This window comes from Dicentrarchus labrax, unplaced genomic scaffold (assembly GCF_905237075.1).
Source record: "Dicentrarchus labrax unplaced genomic scaffold, dlabrax2021, whole genome shotgun sequence".
Classification (NCBI taxonomy): domain Eukaryota; kingdom Metazoa; phylum Chordata; class Actinopteri; family Moronidae; genus Dicentrarchus; species Dicentrarchus labrax.
This window is the reverse complement of record NW_026136715.1, coordinates 21,029,440-21,045,862: the sequence shown is the minus strand read 5'-3', so window position 1 is coordinate 21,045,862 and position 16,423 is coordinate 21,029,440. Positions and strand designations below refer to the sequence as shown.

The 16,423-nt window shown below is 40.9% G+C and overlaps 1 protein-coding gene across 3 annotated transcripts in view; it reads left to right on the top strand.

Moving 5' to 3' along the window:
• Positions 1-16,423, top strand: part of LOC127377125 (helicase ARIP4) — a 72,293-nt gene that overhangs the window by 26,007 nt on the left and 29,863 nt on the right. The window contains exon 1 of one of the 3 annotated variants that reach the window (XM_051424770.1): positions 7,265-7,492. The exons of 1 other annotated variant lie outside the window; for it this stretch is intronic. In XM_051424770.1, the coding sequence (XP_051280730.1) occupies positions 7,489-7,492 (4 nt within the window). In that variant the 5' untranslated portion in view covers positions 7,265-7,488. Of the gene's footprint in view, positions 1-7,264; positions 7,493-9,332; positions 9,638-16,423 lie in introns of those variants that run through there. One more of the 3 variants, XM_051424769.1, reaches the window with a different exon arrangement.

Here is a 16,423-nt window from a genome sequence, read left to right as displayed (position 1 = left end):
GATGGAAAACACAAACAGACCCAGAAAAATCCAGAACATGTGCACACTTCACCCTAGAAAAAAGTCAGGATAAGTGTATCGTGTGTGCGTGTGCCATAGGAAGCGAGGCCATTCGTCAAAAAGTGACATTGAGAAATGAACTTGGGGAGGTGGGACTATTCTCCTAAAATAAAATCATCCTCCTCAGCAACACGGTGCTGCTGGGATGTCTGTTCTGGGTCAGGTGTGTGGGTGTGTGGGTGTGTGAACAGATCGAGGGGTGCGTGCTTCATGTTATTGGCTCTTTGCAGCTCAGATGAGGCTGTCATGAGGTTTAGTCACATCTTTCATAAGACACACACACGCACACAGACACACGCACACATTGGCACACACACACACACAGACTCCAGAGAGCAGGAGAGTAATAGTCTGTTAATTAGCCTGTTGCTCCCCTGCCTGTGTGTAGGCGTCGGTAAGCAGAGTATACGCTCACACTCTCGAGTTCAAACTGAAGAAAAACAAGTAAACATGTTTCCTCCCACGAATGTTACAGACACCTGGTGCTTTAATCAGTGACAAGATGCACCACCTTGCCAACATACATCAAAACCGGACCGGTGGAACACCAGGTAGTTCCTTTTTAAAAAGGCTGATTGTTAATGTCTTTACGTCCGACTTCTAACATCCAACCATAAATGAACAAAAGTAATGGAGAACTAACAGTTTAACAGTGGAGGAGCATTGTGGTCGCCAGTGGTGTGAAGAATTCAGAGTATTTGAATCAACCAACTCTACAGCTCTTTTTATCTTGTTTTGGTTTGATAGCACATTTATTTTTTGATGCATGCTCTGCAATCTCATCAACTTTGACACCAGCAACAGGAAGCTAAAGAGACTCTAATAAACCCCTGTACGGTACATACTCAGCATCAAACTGCAGCTAGGGGAACAAAGTGGAGCATTTAGCAGCTAAAGACACAGAAATGCTTCCTAGGTGTTGGAGACTGAACCAGAGCTGAAAGAAGAGTAAATAGTGAACTTACATTCATCAAATAAAAGATAGTCCAAATGAATACTCGCGTTTTGTGTCAGCTGGATGTATAAATAAGCAACTTTTTGCTAACAAAGTAGCCGTCAAAACACTCTTTTAGATTTAGATTGTTGAAATTAACAGGCTATCCCCATGATTACAGCAGAGTCTCTTCTGATCCGATACTTATATTAGCCTGAATGTTGATCAAATATGTATCTGTCAAATGACAACTGTCGCCTACTAAATCTGAAACACCTTATTTTTCATGAGACCTGTATACCGGAGGTCCTGGTTCAAAGGCTTATGAGCTTAATTTGATATCATATGAATTAACATTTCACTGAGGGAATGTGCATACTGAATTTGATGTGACGGGGTCAGTTGAGTCACTCCGTTGAATTTGTTTGAACTACAGTAACACTTGTCGAGTGGTTACTCTTGGAATTAACATTGATTAGCAAAAGTTGATATGAACTGCCTCCAACGGCATTTTAGTGCAAAAGTGACAATTTGGAGAATCTTTGTATTTGAATCAACCTGTGTCAGAACTCAGTGACTCACTTTTTTAACATTCACAAACTAATTTTCTTTCAGAGGTTTGTAAGAAAGGATTGTGATTGGCTCCGATCCTAGAGATCAGCTCAGCTCTCTGTCTGCTATAGAGTCAATTATTATATAAATCTTTGGATTATGTAAATACGATTAAACCACAATTGAATGTTTTTATATTACAATACATTTTGATAAAAACTTTCTCAACTGATATTGTATAGTTTAATAGAACAACAATCAAATACACCACTTTCATAACATTGCGTGGTGCGTGCGTGCGTGCGTGCGTGCGTGCGTGTGTGTGTGCGAGACCTGATTAAGGGTTGCACAGAGTGAAGTGTAGGAGGTGATACAGTAACACCAGCTGGTCTACATACTGACACACCAGACTGTGTGTGTGTGTGTGTGTGTGTGTGTGTGTTTGTGTGTGTGAGCAGACTTCAGATCAGGTAACGGTCTGGCTCGATTGTCACTGATTATGAGTTAGAATAACTCATCAGCAAAACCACCTGCCATCTTCGTTCGTGTGTTAGCTGGTGAGTCATCATTTTCACATTAATCACACTTTGGAGTCCTACTGATGTAATTGACATGTTTATTTATAATCAGGTGGTCATCGGCCCTGTTTAGCATGCGCCAGGAAAGGAAAATCCCTGATTTGAGTCTCACTCTGAACCAAGTTATTATAGTATTTTTTTGTGAGTTTTAATTTAATTTTTTAATTTTAGTTTTCAACTAAATTTATTTTTCAATGCAGTTTTTATTGTTTAAAAATGTTTCGTTTTAGTTTAGTTTGTATTGCTTTGACACGACAATTGACTCAGTCATATAGACATCCTAGTAATCCCACCATATGCACCAACGCCTCCTTATACTTCTGTTGACAAATTTGACCAAACTGAAAAAATGTTTTTATTTCAGTTAGTTTTTGCTTTTTTCTAAAGTTTAGTTTTCTTTTTATTTTACCAAATGAACAGTTTTTTCACACCCAGTTTCGTTTTTTTTAGTTTGGTTTTAGTTAACTGTAATAACCTCGGTCTGAACCACACTGATCGACTCAACATATTTGATATTTTTTCTATTGAGCAGCTTTAATCCAAGAGTGCAGATCAATAATATCCAGAGTTTACAGTGAGGCTGCATACACAGGAATAATCTGTAGTCCTTCAGTGAATGTTTTGATGAAACTCCTCTCTTTACTCTGAGTCCAGACTCAACACATAAGGTCTCTCCAGTGACTTTCAAGCTCTTATTATGTGAAATTGTGTCATGATCATCAGAAAATACAGATGGTGAAATCCTTCCTTTTAGATTTTCCTCAAGATGTGAAGAGTTGATCTTCAGACAGACAGCTGAATATACAGAATTCATTCAGGTGCCATACTAATATATTTTATAATCGAGCAGTTTAAAATCAAACCAAGTCCACAGCTTTGAAAGGACTTGAAGGATCTCTGGGAAGTAATAAAATGCTTGTTTAGGAGATTTTGTAATGCCACATGCTGTTCTACATAAATAACTCTGAACGTCAAACAGATTTCATTTACAAAAAAGGTGGTTCTGCAGTGTCAAAGATCTGTTCTGCTCAGACGAGACGTTTTTGGGACAGGAGGTAGTTCATAGTCCCAGCTGTCTGACCGTAAACACATGATGATTCTTTGACATCTTGCTTTGGTCATGCTGCCATGTCCAACTGATGGGAAAATATTATGTAGTATGTTGAATAATCCTAGTGTGCTGCACTGTGTGTTAGATGTAATGTGTTAGGCAAGGGCAGCCCCCAAGAAAGAAGAGGGCCATAAGGGCCTGATTGACTTGACTTAACTAACTTGACTCATCTAATATGGTTTTGATTTAAAATTTATTAATTTACTCTACAGTGTTCTAAACAGCCACACTTTATTGCTCATTCAGCTAATAAGTTCAGGGTTCATTCTTGATGTTGGAAACAGCAGTGAAGAAAACAATCAAAGCACAAGGTCCATGTGGTCTGTGTTCTGGAGCTTTTGATCATGTCACATGATCTTTATCAGCAGGACTTTGAACCTCTGAAATTTTTCAAGGCAACATGGACAAGAAGTCCTTGAGGTGCTCAGAAAAAACTACAATTTAATTTGGAAAGTCTACTATTGTTCAAGTATAACTCTATAATAATTAATCTACCCTGTAGTATCTCTGTTATCTTGGTTTTAAGGACAGAGTCCTCACTGCTCTACATCTACTTTGAGTTTAAGACAGGCGGGGATTAGTCGTAGTTAAACTGGTTAAACAACTTGAGCGGTCACTCTAAACTTCACACCCCCAGATTCTTCTTCAGGGTATAACTGATTCGTGTTGCCGTCTGTGAGCCCCATGTACCGTTAAAAGCTTGGATTATGCCTCCTGTAACTATAAACATAAATTGGATTTGTGTTTTATAGTCACAGAGTGCATCATAATTCTTGGGATCATAACTCAAACCATTTAGCATCAGTATTATATCAGCTTAGCGTCATGTCAGTTACTTGCTTTTCCAAGAACTTGACAGAAACAATAGTAGCAAGGACTGTCACACACTGTATACGGTTGTAGACACATTCACACATGACAGCTGCCCAATACAACCACAGCCTGGGTAGCAGGTTTCAATTAACAATGACTGGCATCCTTCTTCATTCAGAGTGTGAATGGGGGGGATAAAAGTGCCTTGCTCAAGGGAAATGAGAAGTTATAAAGCTCTGGTCCCCTTCCTTTTTAAAGGTTTGATATGCGTGAAACAAACCAGGTCGTACGAGGCAATAGCACCAAGCGGCTGCACACGAAGGCGAGGCATAAAGTCTGCCATCATAACCTCCTCCTACTGGCTGTATCACACTGCCTCCACAATCTCTCTCCAAGAAATCTGTGACTACGCATGTCCTTGTAATCTCAATGCAATTAATTATACATATGGAGATAAGGGTGCACACTTTTAAACAAAGAGCTAGAGAGAGAAGCTCAAATACTTTTACACCTCCGCACGCCCAGCTAATTGTTGGACGTTTGATTGTGCCTGCAAGTGGCATATGTGACTTATTTAACAGCAAAAGGCCAGTGGATGGATCTAATTGCTGTAGTTAAAGACTGCACACTTGCACAATGCATTATATACTGGATGGTGATGCTTCAGGTGATAAACTTAGTATCTTAGTCTTTAGTAGCATGTGTTTTTGGTTTAGTTAAGAGTATACAACACCTTTTTATTGTGTTGGACCTTCAGAAGTCTATAGCTTGTATTGGGACTGTCTCATCCACTTTGTGGTCAAATGGGGCTTTAAGTTGCAAAGGTATCCCTACACCACTGCGGTTTTCTTACCACGCTTATCCACAGCTGCTCTTTACATTTAAAGGACCTGTGTGAACGGGACAATAGGCCGTCCCCCTAAGTCTATTTGGGGAAGTGGGTTTTACATACTGCCATATGATTGCTTACGTATAGCTGTGTTTCTGTGATGTGATTGGTTGTTGGTTACAACCTGCTACATCATTAAGAAGAAAGCTTCTTATGCTGTGATGCATCAATCCAACATATCTGGAAGAGGCCATCATGCATATATTATACTCATATACTAATTGCTGATAATACTTGAATTATTTTTTTTTACCTGGGTACATTTTTGCGTAAAGGACTTTTGCTTTTAACAGATTATTTACGTAATGCAGTTTTGTTACTATAACTCCAGTAAATAGTCTCAATTCTTCAGCCCTTAGCAAAGTGGTGTGCTAAAGTAAAAAACTCTCTCTCTCTCTATTGGTCAGTCTAGGTTATGTAAACAGTGAAATGTGAGCTTTTCTTCCTCACAGGAGGAGGCGTGGCTGGATACCAGAACTGTGGTAGTGTGGCAAAGGTGAATGTGTGTGTGTGTGTGTGTGTGTGCGCGCGTGTTCATAGTTACCAGGCAGTCCTCCGCTTCACATTGCTGCTGTCACTGCCTCCTCCTTTCTCCTCCCCCACCCCACCTCACTCCACTGCCCCTCCCCCAAGCTACAGAGCAATGTGGGTTAGTGTGCTCAGCTATGTGACAGTGGATCCTCACCTTCCACCCTGTGTGTGTGTGTGTGTGTGTGTGTGTGTGTGTGTGTGTGTGTGTGTGTGTGTGTGTGTGTGTGTGTGTGTGTTTCTGTTTGTAGAGTGATCTGTAAGACCACACCACCAACATGGGTTTAAAGGGGTCTTTGGGTTCACATGATTGTTTTGAAACCGCCCCTTCCCCTTACGGTCACTTATTTTTCTCTCTGTCCTGACTTGCTTTAACTCTCATAGACTTCATCATTTCATCAGTTGTTTTCACTGTTCTATCCTTGGCTTTCTCTTTATTTTCTTTTTTCTTCTTGCTCCTCTTTTCTTTGACTTCCTCTCATCTTTCATGCATTTGTCCTTTCCTTGCATCATCTCAATTCTCATTTCCTTCATAGTTTTATCTCCTCGTACATTTTCTCACCTTGGTAAACTGCAGTTTTCATTTTTATTAGACATGTACTCCATGATGTCCTATAATTCCTCTCTCCATCCTCAGCATTGACTGCTTTTGCATGTACGTGTTGCTGAAATTTACTGTCTGTGGTAATTGTGGTGTTTATGATGTGTTTATTGGTGTTTACGATGTGTGATACCGTCTCATGAAGCCAAATAGGAATTTTCCAACGCGTGTGCTGACCCGAAAGTAGTAGCACATGACTTTAGTCATCTCTGCTCAGTTTTTCCTTTTTTTTTTTAAAATCCTCCTCTCACTCCTTATTTCATTTTCTTGATTTCCCCCTTTCTGTAGTTGCAGTTTTCCTCCTTTTCTTCCCTTTCTGGCCACTTATGATTGCCTCGTTCCTCTATTGGCACAGAAAGGCTTAAATGATAATTGCATGGTTTGTAATTACATGTTAGCGTTTTAGTCTCTCCAATCTATAATTGCAAAGTAACTGTTGCGTATTATCAACAAAGACATGCACTGCCTGCTGCTTTTTTAAATTTCAAAATGTGACTAAGTTGATTTTAATTTATTTGATTTTTGGTGAGAATGTATGTTTGCTACACTCAGGAAACTGAACTGAATTGGATATGTTTGCAAAATTTGGTTTTACAATATAAAAGGCATTTACAGTCATTCACACCACCACAATTTGAGGCTGAAAAGTGAATCAGTCTCTGCAGTAATTGATTTAACATTAAAACCTTCATAAAGATACAGTAGAATTGTGATTGATATTGGAATTTTGAAAACTAGTAAATAGTAGAATATTAATAATGTTGGCTGGTCTTTCTCTTTCAGTCATTTTCACTTCATACAGTCGTGATCTTCACAAGATTCCAGTGAAATGACCACAAATCAACAAGAGCAGAAGTTGCAGAAAACACTCACGATTATCATTTTACATCCCTGCACTCCTCCTCTTTCTCTACTCCCTTCTCTCACCCTCTTTTGCTCTCCCCGTCTCCTCCTCTGTCCATCTTTTCCTGGTTGAACCCCATTACCCCTGTTACCTAAGGCAGCCTCTCTGGAGTGGGCGTGGCTTACTGACATCACACTCTCCTGTGTCAGTTGGCTGGGGGAGGGGAGAAAGAGAGGAGGAGGGAGGAGGAACACAGGAAAAGCCAGCGTAAGCACGTGGGGGGGGTTCCTACACACGACAGGCCAGGGCAACTTTTAAGCAACTCATTGTTTTGTAATTGTCCCAATGGCCTTCTGTCCTCACTGGAGCGCCGGTAAAGCTGCGAGACGAGACTAGAGCTAGATGTTGAGAGCGTCACGCACACTCCCTCAGTTTAGACGGGACACTGAAGGAGTGTGATAGCAGCATGAAGGGGGAACACACACCAGCTAGAGTATGTTTTTAGGAATGGAAGTGTAGAGGAGGCATGGACCTCTCACCAGAGTAGGAGACAAAAAAAAAACTTCCTACCACATGACATGGGTGAGTAGCTGAAGTTTTTTAACTGACTGGTTCCGTTTTCTGGCTAATTGACAGGTTTTTTTTTCACACATCTGTGTTTCTGTCTCTTCTCATGTTTCTGTTCTCATCTCTTCTGCTGTATGTCTTCTTATCAGTTAATGTATGCAGGCACAAGGGAGGTTTCTATCATACTGACCTAGATGTGATGCAGTGCCAAGTCTGTGGCCGGCCGGGCCACTCAGGCAGAGCAGAGCTCAGAGGTTTCATAAGGCTTATGAAATAGATGCAGGAGTTGTCCTTGTTCCCCCCCAAAAAATGTATCCTTGTCTCGATTCACAAGGATTTTAATGCCAATTTATTCTGAAATTTTATGCCAACTTCTGCTTGAAAAGAGGGCAGTTTACCCACAAAACTTACGTTTCTGATTCTGGAGTAGCCTGAATTAAGTTTAATCTATTTTCCTTCGTTCAGATTCAGTTTTTGTAAAGAAAAATAGAATCAGAATCAGATAATACTATAGAATATAGATATAGAATAGATCCCCGGGGGGAAATTTATTTGTTTAATTAGCCTATCATCTTGGTGATGAGCCATTAAAGCCAGCATAAAGTGTTTCCTGTGAGTTTTCATAATTCATTTCAATTCAATTTTATTTGTATAGCGCCAATTCATAACAGAAGTTATCTCAGGACACTTTTCAAATAGAGCAGGTCTAGACCGAAGTCTTTAACATTAATTACAGAGACCCAACAGTACCAACATAACTGCGTTCCCTCAGGTCCGTGGTATGCTATCAAATTGGATTAATTAGCTAACTGTACATATTGGACAAACTGTACTGTCTTAAGATGGACGTGTAGTTGACAGTGGGCTGTTGTACATCTTTATCCTAAGAGCACATAAAACACGTTTTTAGTAGGAATTTTAAAAAGAAGGATTGTTGCAAAACTTCCTTAAGACATAGATTGGCACATTTTAATGCAGTCTGGTGCTACAGTAAGTACTCCTGATGTTACAGTGGATATGGATATGAGAGAGTTTTTGACCATCAGGTTTCAAGTATTCTGTTGATATTGTAGTTGTACATATTAGTAGTGTATATGAGCAAGTTTGAGTCGATCTCATTTAGTAATAAGTGGAGGAAAAAAGACATTTTTGGTGTTCTGTTTTTTTAAAAGTGGTTGTTTGACACACGAGATCCAAGACAATGTTTGGTGTATAGGCCTCTTAATATACGGTGTTTGCTCAATAACATCAAAGTGTTGTGCTTGTGTTTGTCTGTACATAAGGATTATCATGTACTTTTTTTCATAAAGATTTTGTATGGATTGGGAAGTTTTAAGACTTTTTTGGAGTGTAGATGTTACAATAAAAGAAAAATCTGTCTGGTGTAAAGTCAAAGTATTCAAGTCAATGTGTTTGTATGTATAGTTCGGATTCTTTACAAGGCACCTATACATGTTTCCTATAGAAAGTGTGTGTTTGTAACATCCATGACTCTCCACTACTTTCAAATGTAGGTATGTCTGTGTACTTTTACACATTTCTGTGTCCTCTGCCTTTTTTCAAGCAGTTTTCAGTTTAAGTGACAAACATTGTTGAGGTGTTTGAGGCCGAACGTCTTTCCAGAACCACTTTTTTTACTTACCAACAAACACATAAACAGACAGCATGACTGTGTGGGCGGCTGCTTCCGTACATGCTCTGTAGTTCTGTGTGTGCTACGGGGGAGTGGTTTTTTTTTTTGGAAGAGGGGGGGAAATGAGGGACAATCGACCGTACGAGTCCCCCCTCAGCGGGGCCCCGTCTCCAGCATGAAGGGTTATGTAAGTTTTTCAGCTGCCAGCCCTCCTGCCTGCCTCTGCTTCACATTCGCATTGCTATTTACTAGAGAGGAGCACACAGCGCGGACGGCCTGTAGTCAGTGAGTCAGTCAGTCACTGAGGCAGTAGATTAAAGACCAGCAGAGAGGAAGAGAAATACTCATCCTGTTTACTTCTTTTTAAAGTGTTTTTTTTCCCTGCAAGAGGAGGGGGTTTTGAGAGTTTGACAGGGAGTTCAAGGGTAAGAGATAAGAGAGGAGAGGAAGAAGGAAAGCAGAGAAGACCAGCTCTTCTCTTTAACCGAGAACCATGCTGCTCCTGGACGAATCAGAGTCATTCGCAGGTAGGTGACATCATTACCCTGACCCTTGAGGCAGCATTGGCAAAGGGATAAAACCCTTGAATCCAACGAGGAGAGGGGTAGAAAGTTTAAGAGAAACGGAGATATGGGGGAAAAAAATGCAAGTAGCAAAGAGAGGAGAAAACATGTTTGTGATGGGGCGATGCTTTGAAAAGAGGAAGAAACGCTGCACAGACAGCTGCAGAGATACTCAGTAGTTCATCTTATTAGATAATGAACTTCAGAAATGAGCCAGAGAGGAGATGAACTGGGTAAAAAGAGGACTGAGCTGGAATCCATCTCAGGAGTGTCTAGAATGTAGCTGATTGACACTTGTGAAGTTACTTAACATTGTTGTGTAACACTCGATCCGTACCTACTTAAGCATGTACAGTCTATCTCCTTTTCTCTCAGTTTTCTCTCTCATCACTTCTACCTCTTCATATTTAATCTCCAGTCTCACACATACATTTTCGCTCCCTCCGTGTGCGATTCGTCCAATTTTCCCTCATTTCTGTCAGTCCTCCCTCCATCTTTCAGCCGGTCTCTCCCATGCGTGCCCGGCTGCCTCTCTCTCCTGTTGTTGTCTGAGGCCCATCCTCCCATTGGGTGTTTCTACGGTTACCTAAACCAATGCCGGTGCGTGATTGGTGGATCCAGGTAGGACTGGGCCATGCTAGAAGTGTGAGCATGTGGAGGCAGGAAAGCGTATGGTTCATCAGACCAGTAGGTTAGGGGGCTAAACGCGTGAGGCTGCAGGCAGGGACAGAGCGCCACCGCAGTCTGTGTGGATGAATAAAAGTAAATTATATGAACAGGAGGGTTTTTTATATATATAAAGTGTTTTATTTCTTCATGTATTCCCTCTGAAAAGGCAATACAGAACCTTAAAGAGTTCAAATAAGCGTTATTTGAAGTTTAATAGTATTATAAGTCATCAGTACCACTAAGAAGACTGAAGTCTTTATCATTTTCCAACTTTTTCTTTTTAATATTACATAATTAATTTGAATACGATGATTACAGTGATTTGTGCTATGAATTTACACTGTAAAGGATCATGTCAGCTAATTTCAAGTCAATAAACCCTGCATTAACTGGTTTTTGGAGGGTCTTTTTGTAACTTTTTCCTCAAAGAAGCCTTTTAAGACCTCATTAATATAAATGAATATAAATATATAAATATAAAGTTAAGTTTAGGTATCCGTCTATCACCCAGTCGACAAATAATAATTTGTACTTTAAAAGGTACCATACCTTGTGCATCTTTTTGTGTGACTCTAGGTGTAAAGTCCGATCAAATGCTGACTTTAAGTTTTGACTTTTAGTTTGATTCAAGGGTGTTTACATCCAATTCAGACGCACAGTGTGAGAACTGTAGGCCTATTTATACATAGTGTCCCAGTTTTAGGGCACTCAAGTAAATGGCCGTCCAATGTCAGTCTGACCGACGCTGACTGTCAGAAACTGAAACACAAGCAGGTGGATTAAGGTCATTTGACTGACTTTGCCAGGAAAGTTTGCCCTAAAAAAAACTCCTTGGTTAACTTAGTATTGTTTTCTTCTGTCTGTCTTCTTGTCTGAAATGTCCTACAGTGTTCAGCCAGTATAGATGTGAACACTCTCAAATTAAAGCTGAACACTTAACAGTCATTGTTTTATTTCAAATCCAGAGTACAGAGACAAAAGAATGAAAAGAAATAAGTGTCCTGACATTTGCGGTCTCCACTGTGTGTCTGCCTGCATCTTACATTAAAAAAAGAAGGATTTAAATTATTTTATCCCTGGGCTATAGATGTAACTTGAAAACAACCAAAATGTCCCTGAAAAGGTCATCCGATCGTTGTTCAGCATCTCTGAACCGATCAGTCTATCCTCTCATAATTTGTTTTTCTCAGGGTGCACCGTGTTCTGCTGCATCTGCCTCTCACTGTGTTGGTATTTATTATATAAGCATTCACAGGAACCCCTTTATGGAGAAACAACTAATGTCTGCATGCTCGTAATTCTTGGGATTGCTCTGGGTGTTTGGCTCAATGTGCAAAGAGACACTAGATGCCTTGTCATCGCTGCAAACACAGCATGCTGAACAGTTATAAAGGCTAAAAGAACACACTGTACTCCTCAAATCCATTGTGTAGGTTGTGTGAGCATGTCTGCAAGCGTGTGTTCATCTTCCTGTGAGTACAATCTGTCCATCAATGACAAACCGCTCATTGTGAAATGGAAAAAAAAAAAAAAGAGTAAATTTAACAGCAACATCACCTCTGTGACACAACAAAACAGGATGGAGCTTGTTGTACTGATTCTTGTTTTCCTTCGCGCTGCACTACACGCTCTGCTCGGTTTGATTGGCCTCCGCATGCCGGGCAGGAACAACCTGTCCAGCTCAGACCAGCTTCGGGGGCTGGGCCAAAATGCCGGGGGCACGTGTGAGTCTGGCTGCTTTCATAACCTCACGGCGCAGAGAGGATATAGGCTTCGCCGGGCCGACCACATGGTTCGCATTCCCATTTCCCTAATGTCGTTTTTGTTAAACGTCAGGGTGTTTGGATCTCTCTGCTTCGTCCTGTCAGATCGTATACCCACTTTCTTTGTTCTCCTTCAATGTAAATGTGCTCCTTTTAAGTTCTCTTTGTTGGGTGGTTTCTTTTTTTTGCCGCTGCACAATGTCATTCACTTTGTTCTCCCCTCTCCTCCTCTTTCTGCTCCCTTTTTCTCCTCTTTCTGCTTGTCTCTCACCCCTCATTCTAGTCAGTCTTATATATTTATTCCCCATAAGAGCAGATTTTATCCCTAACTCCCTAAGTTTTTTAGATCCCTCTGCCACGCTGGTCTTTCTTGTTCCTGCACATAAATAAACTCATTCAGTCTTACCTCATTCAACCCTCTCATTAAATGGCTGCAGTGCTGTATAGTGTTACATTACAGCAGCTCTATGATCAGAGAGTGAAAACTATGATGGCAGCGTCCGTCCCAAGCTGGAACCAGTCACATTATTTCACATCACAACCAAATACTACACGATTACAACCACGGCCCTTTCTAAAGCCTGTAGAACCTAGTATATAAGATATCGCTTTGCTTACACTATTGCAATATATTGAATCCCTGTATCATGATACATATTGTACTCTTGCCAATACACAGCGCTAGTTGATACAGAAAAGGGTGTTATAGGTAACCATAGGCTACAGAGGGCTGCCACACCTCCCAAATGTCAGTAATGCATTGTTATTGTGCAGACCTGAGCATCAAACTAGCTGAAGAAAAAACTCATGAACTTAACACTGAAAATGTCTACAAGTGTAAAAGCAACAGTAATGTTAATGTGTGTGTGTTTTCAGACATTAAGGTTAAGTGGCTCTAAAACTACATACAAACACATTATGCACACAAGACCTGTGAGTTTATTACTAAGAGCCTGTTCACACGGATACGCGGCCTCACCCAATACGATGTCGTTTCGAAAAAAATCTCCGTAAACATTCCCATTCCCCATCCAGACGACTCCAGGCAATCCGGCGTTTCCGGATTTTCCCACTCTGGGACCCGTTTTCAAAAAATACAGTTTTCACACCCCGAAAACGCCGTATCCGTGTGGACGCGAGGCCGATACGATAAAGTATTTGTCCGGATTCGAAAAAAACGTATCCGTGTGGACGGCCCCTAAGACAAGAACAGCTGGCCTCAGATTTTATTAGCTGCTACATTACCTGTCCAAACGAAGCACCATAACCTCTGATCAGTGTTTGACACTATTTTTATTCTGTAGCTGTTTCCAGCATTGGAAGGCTTGTGAAACAGTATCCACCCTTGTGTTTAAGAGATATTTGTTTCTCTTTCTTTTGGCTTCTTTGCAGAGGTCAGAGATCTGCATTTGAATCAATTATTGAGAAAGTTTAACACAGGTTTTGGTTTGAACAGACTTTGTAGTTTGATGTAGTTTGTGATACGCTGTGATGTTACAGTGAAGTTCATTCAGAGCAGAAACAGTCCTGACAAACTGATGATGCACCAACAACAGACACAGTCAAACACTTGTATTCAGTCGGATCTATTATGAAAGACAGTTTTGCTGAGATGTAAAGGTTTTGGTGGTTTGGTTTTGTTGTAGGTGAGATTGCTCAGAGGTTGACCAGCACGGTGGTGAATGTGCATGCGTGTGTCCTCTCTTCTCACTCCTCCCCCTCCCCCTCTTCATCCCTCCTCTTCCTCCTCCTCAGCAGCAGTGACACACTGGCCTACAAACAGAGCGTTCCACCTCGCCTCACCCCTCTGCTGCTCTGTCTCTATCACACAATCATTGTCTCTCTACCTTCTTTCTCTTTTTCTCTCTTCATTCTTGTCGTGTACATCTCTCATCGTTGCACTGACGCACACAGACACACACATGCAGCCAGCGGGTTTCATAACTCACCTGCCTCGCTCTAATAAAGCAGCCTTAATAACTCATTCAGGGCAGTCTGTTATATAAGAGAGGTATGTGTGTGTGTGTGTGTGTGTGTGTGTGTGTGTGTGTGTGTGTGGGGGGGGGGGGTGGTGTGTGTGTGTGTGGTGTGTGTGTGTGTGTGTGTGTGTGTGTGTGTGTTTTCATGTTGAGAGCTGCATTAGTCTTTCAGTATATCTTTTTGTCTTTCTCAAGGCAAGTTATGTAACCCAGTTAAATCTTGGTTTGTCTCAGGATAGAAACCACAACTCTTTTTCCACAAGTATTTTATCATTGTTTGAGGCTTTTATCATTGTTTGAGGAGCGAGGTGGAAAATCCCAACATTGACAGCACACACACACACACACACACACACACACACGGGCAGACACGCTCATGTCATATGTGCCACTGTGGGGTATATTAGAGTGTGTGTGTGTGTGTGTGTGTGTGTGTATGTGTGTGTGTGTGTGTGTGTGTGTGTGTGCGCCTAGAAGTCTCGATTTTCTTTAAATGTCACTGTGTTCGTCTGGGTCTGCCAGCTCTTGCTAGTGTGTGACATGGTACGTGTGTGTGTGTGTGTGTGTGTGTGTGTGTGTGTGTGTGTGTGTGCGTACGTACGTACAGGACGTGAGGTTCTTGTGAACATGCCGGTTGTGTAACAGCCAGAGGCAGCGGTTACATAAGCGCCCCCCCTCATCCGACCCGCCTCAGCATCGGTGGCCGGTCTGTCTGTTAGAGAGCAACTTTCTGTCTGAGTGTGTGTGTGTGTGTGTGTGTGTGTGTGTGTGTGTGTGTGTGTGTGTGTGTGTGTGTGTGTGTGTGTGTGTGTGTGTGTGTGTGTGAGCAAATGGTACTCTCGTGGTGGTAATAAAGAGAGAATAAGAGGTTTTTTGTGTGTTGACCTCGACTCCCACTGACCTCATTAACACCTTCACATTCATCTGTGACCCATCTCCATTTATGTCATGTTGGCATTTTGACCGTCCTTCTGACACAAATGCCTCACTGAATCGGATGCTGCTGGTTACTGTCAGATAAAATCAGGTTTCCTGTTTTCTGACGTCTGTGTTTTGTGCTTTTCCATCTCAGTTTGCAGGGACGTTTTATCTCCTTTTGTTTTTACACCCAACAAAGTGCATGGACACGTGTTTTGGCTGGTTAGCTTGTTTGTCTGTTATTCTGCTGGATTTTTGAAGAACTTGAAAATAGATGTTTATGTAATCGGCTGAATAGTTTGGCCACAAACCAAGGTTAAATCACATTTGATAGTGGTGATGAATCAATAATTACATAAGTAAATATTGCATTTATCTATGAAAGTAGAGGAAATCCAGACTTGATTCTAGATTTTCCGGGTATGTTTGCATGGAGATACAGAAATCAGTTCAGCTTAAAATAAAAATAAAATGTGTCTGGGTGTTAGAGGAAGTTAGTTTAATTGATTATCTTTTGCTGGGAGTGCCTTGTTGTCTTGGTAGGTTACAAGTAAAATAAATAATGTGAAACTTTTTCCTTAGAAATTTAATTTACTGGAATCTTGTCATTTGAAATGTAGACAAACCTCTTTTCTCTTACACAGAAACCTCATTCACTCGAATCTTGTACAATTAAATTTTTCTAAATTCAGTTTTGCTTAAATCTTGCAGTATGATGCACGTTCGTCTGTAGAATTTCCACTGTACTGTATAAGTATAATACCGTTCATTGTCTCCTATTTGGTTTTCATCCTGTTTCTTTGTCTGTTTTATAATTATCTGAATATCTTAAAATCGTATACATTTTCAATTAGATTTGGTGGAAAATACAGATTTTTAATATTTTTTCATTAACTTTTTACCTGAATGTTGTGATCAATGCATATTAAATATATGCTTAAACACAACCTTTGCAGTATGATTTCATCAAACTGCAAATCAATCTGTCAGCTGATCAGTTAGCCTCCATCACCAAAGAAGATTTCAGTCTGTCAAAGTGCCAATGATCGCATTGACACTCAGACAGATGTAATTACACCTTGTAATGACGGCAGCCTGCCGAATGTCTGAAGGTCTTCCTGCCCTGTGAGGCAGTATTCTGCGTTTTATAACTGACGTCAGTGAGAGGAGGTTATGTAACAAAGAGGACATGGAGGCCCAATGAGCACACTCAAACATGTACCTGGGAAAGAGGAAAGGGGGAAAGAGAGGTAAGGTGGGAGATGAGACTGGAAGAAAAATGAGCAGAAGTAACACATAAGACGACCAGAGGAGAGGAGCGAAATAGTCAGGAAGAGCCAGATGAATAGAGAGCAGAGGGGTGAAGGAGAAATGAAGGTTCAGGAGGAGGGAGTAAAAATTCTGAAAAGTACAGCCAGATA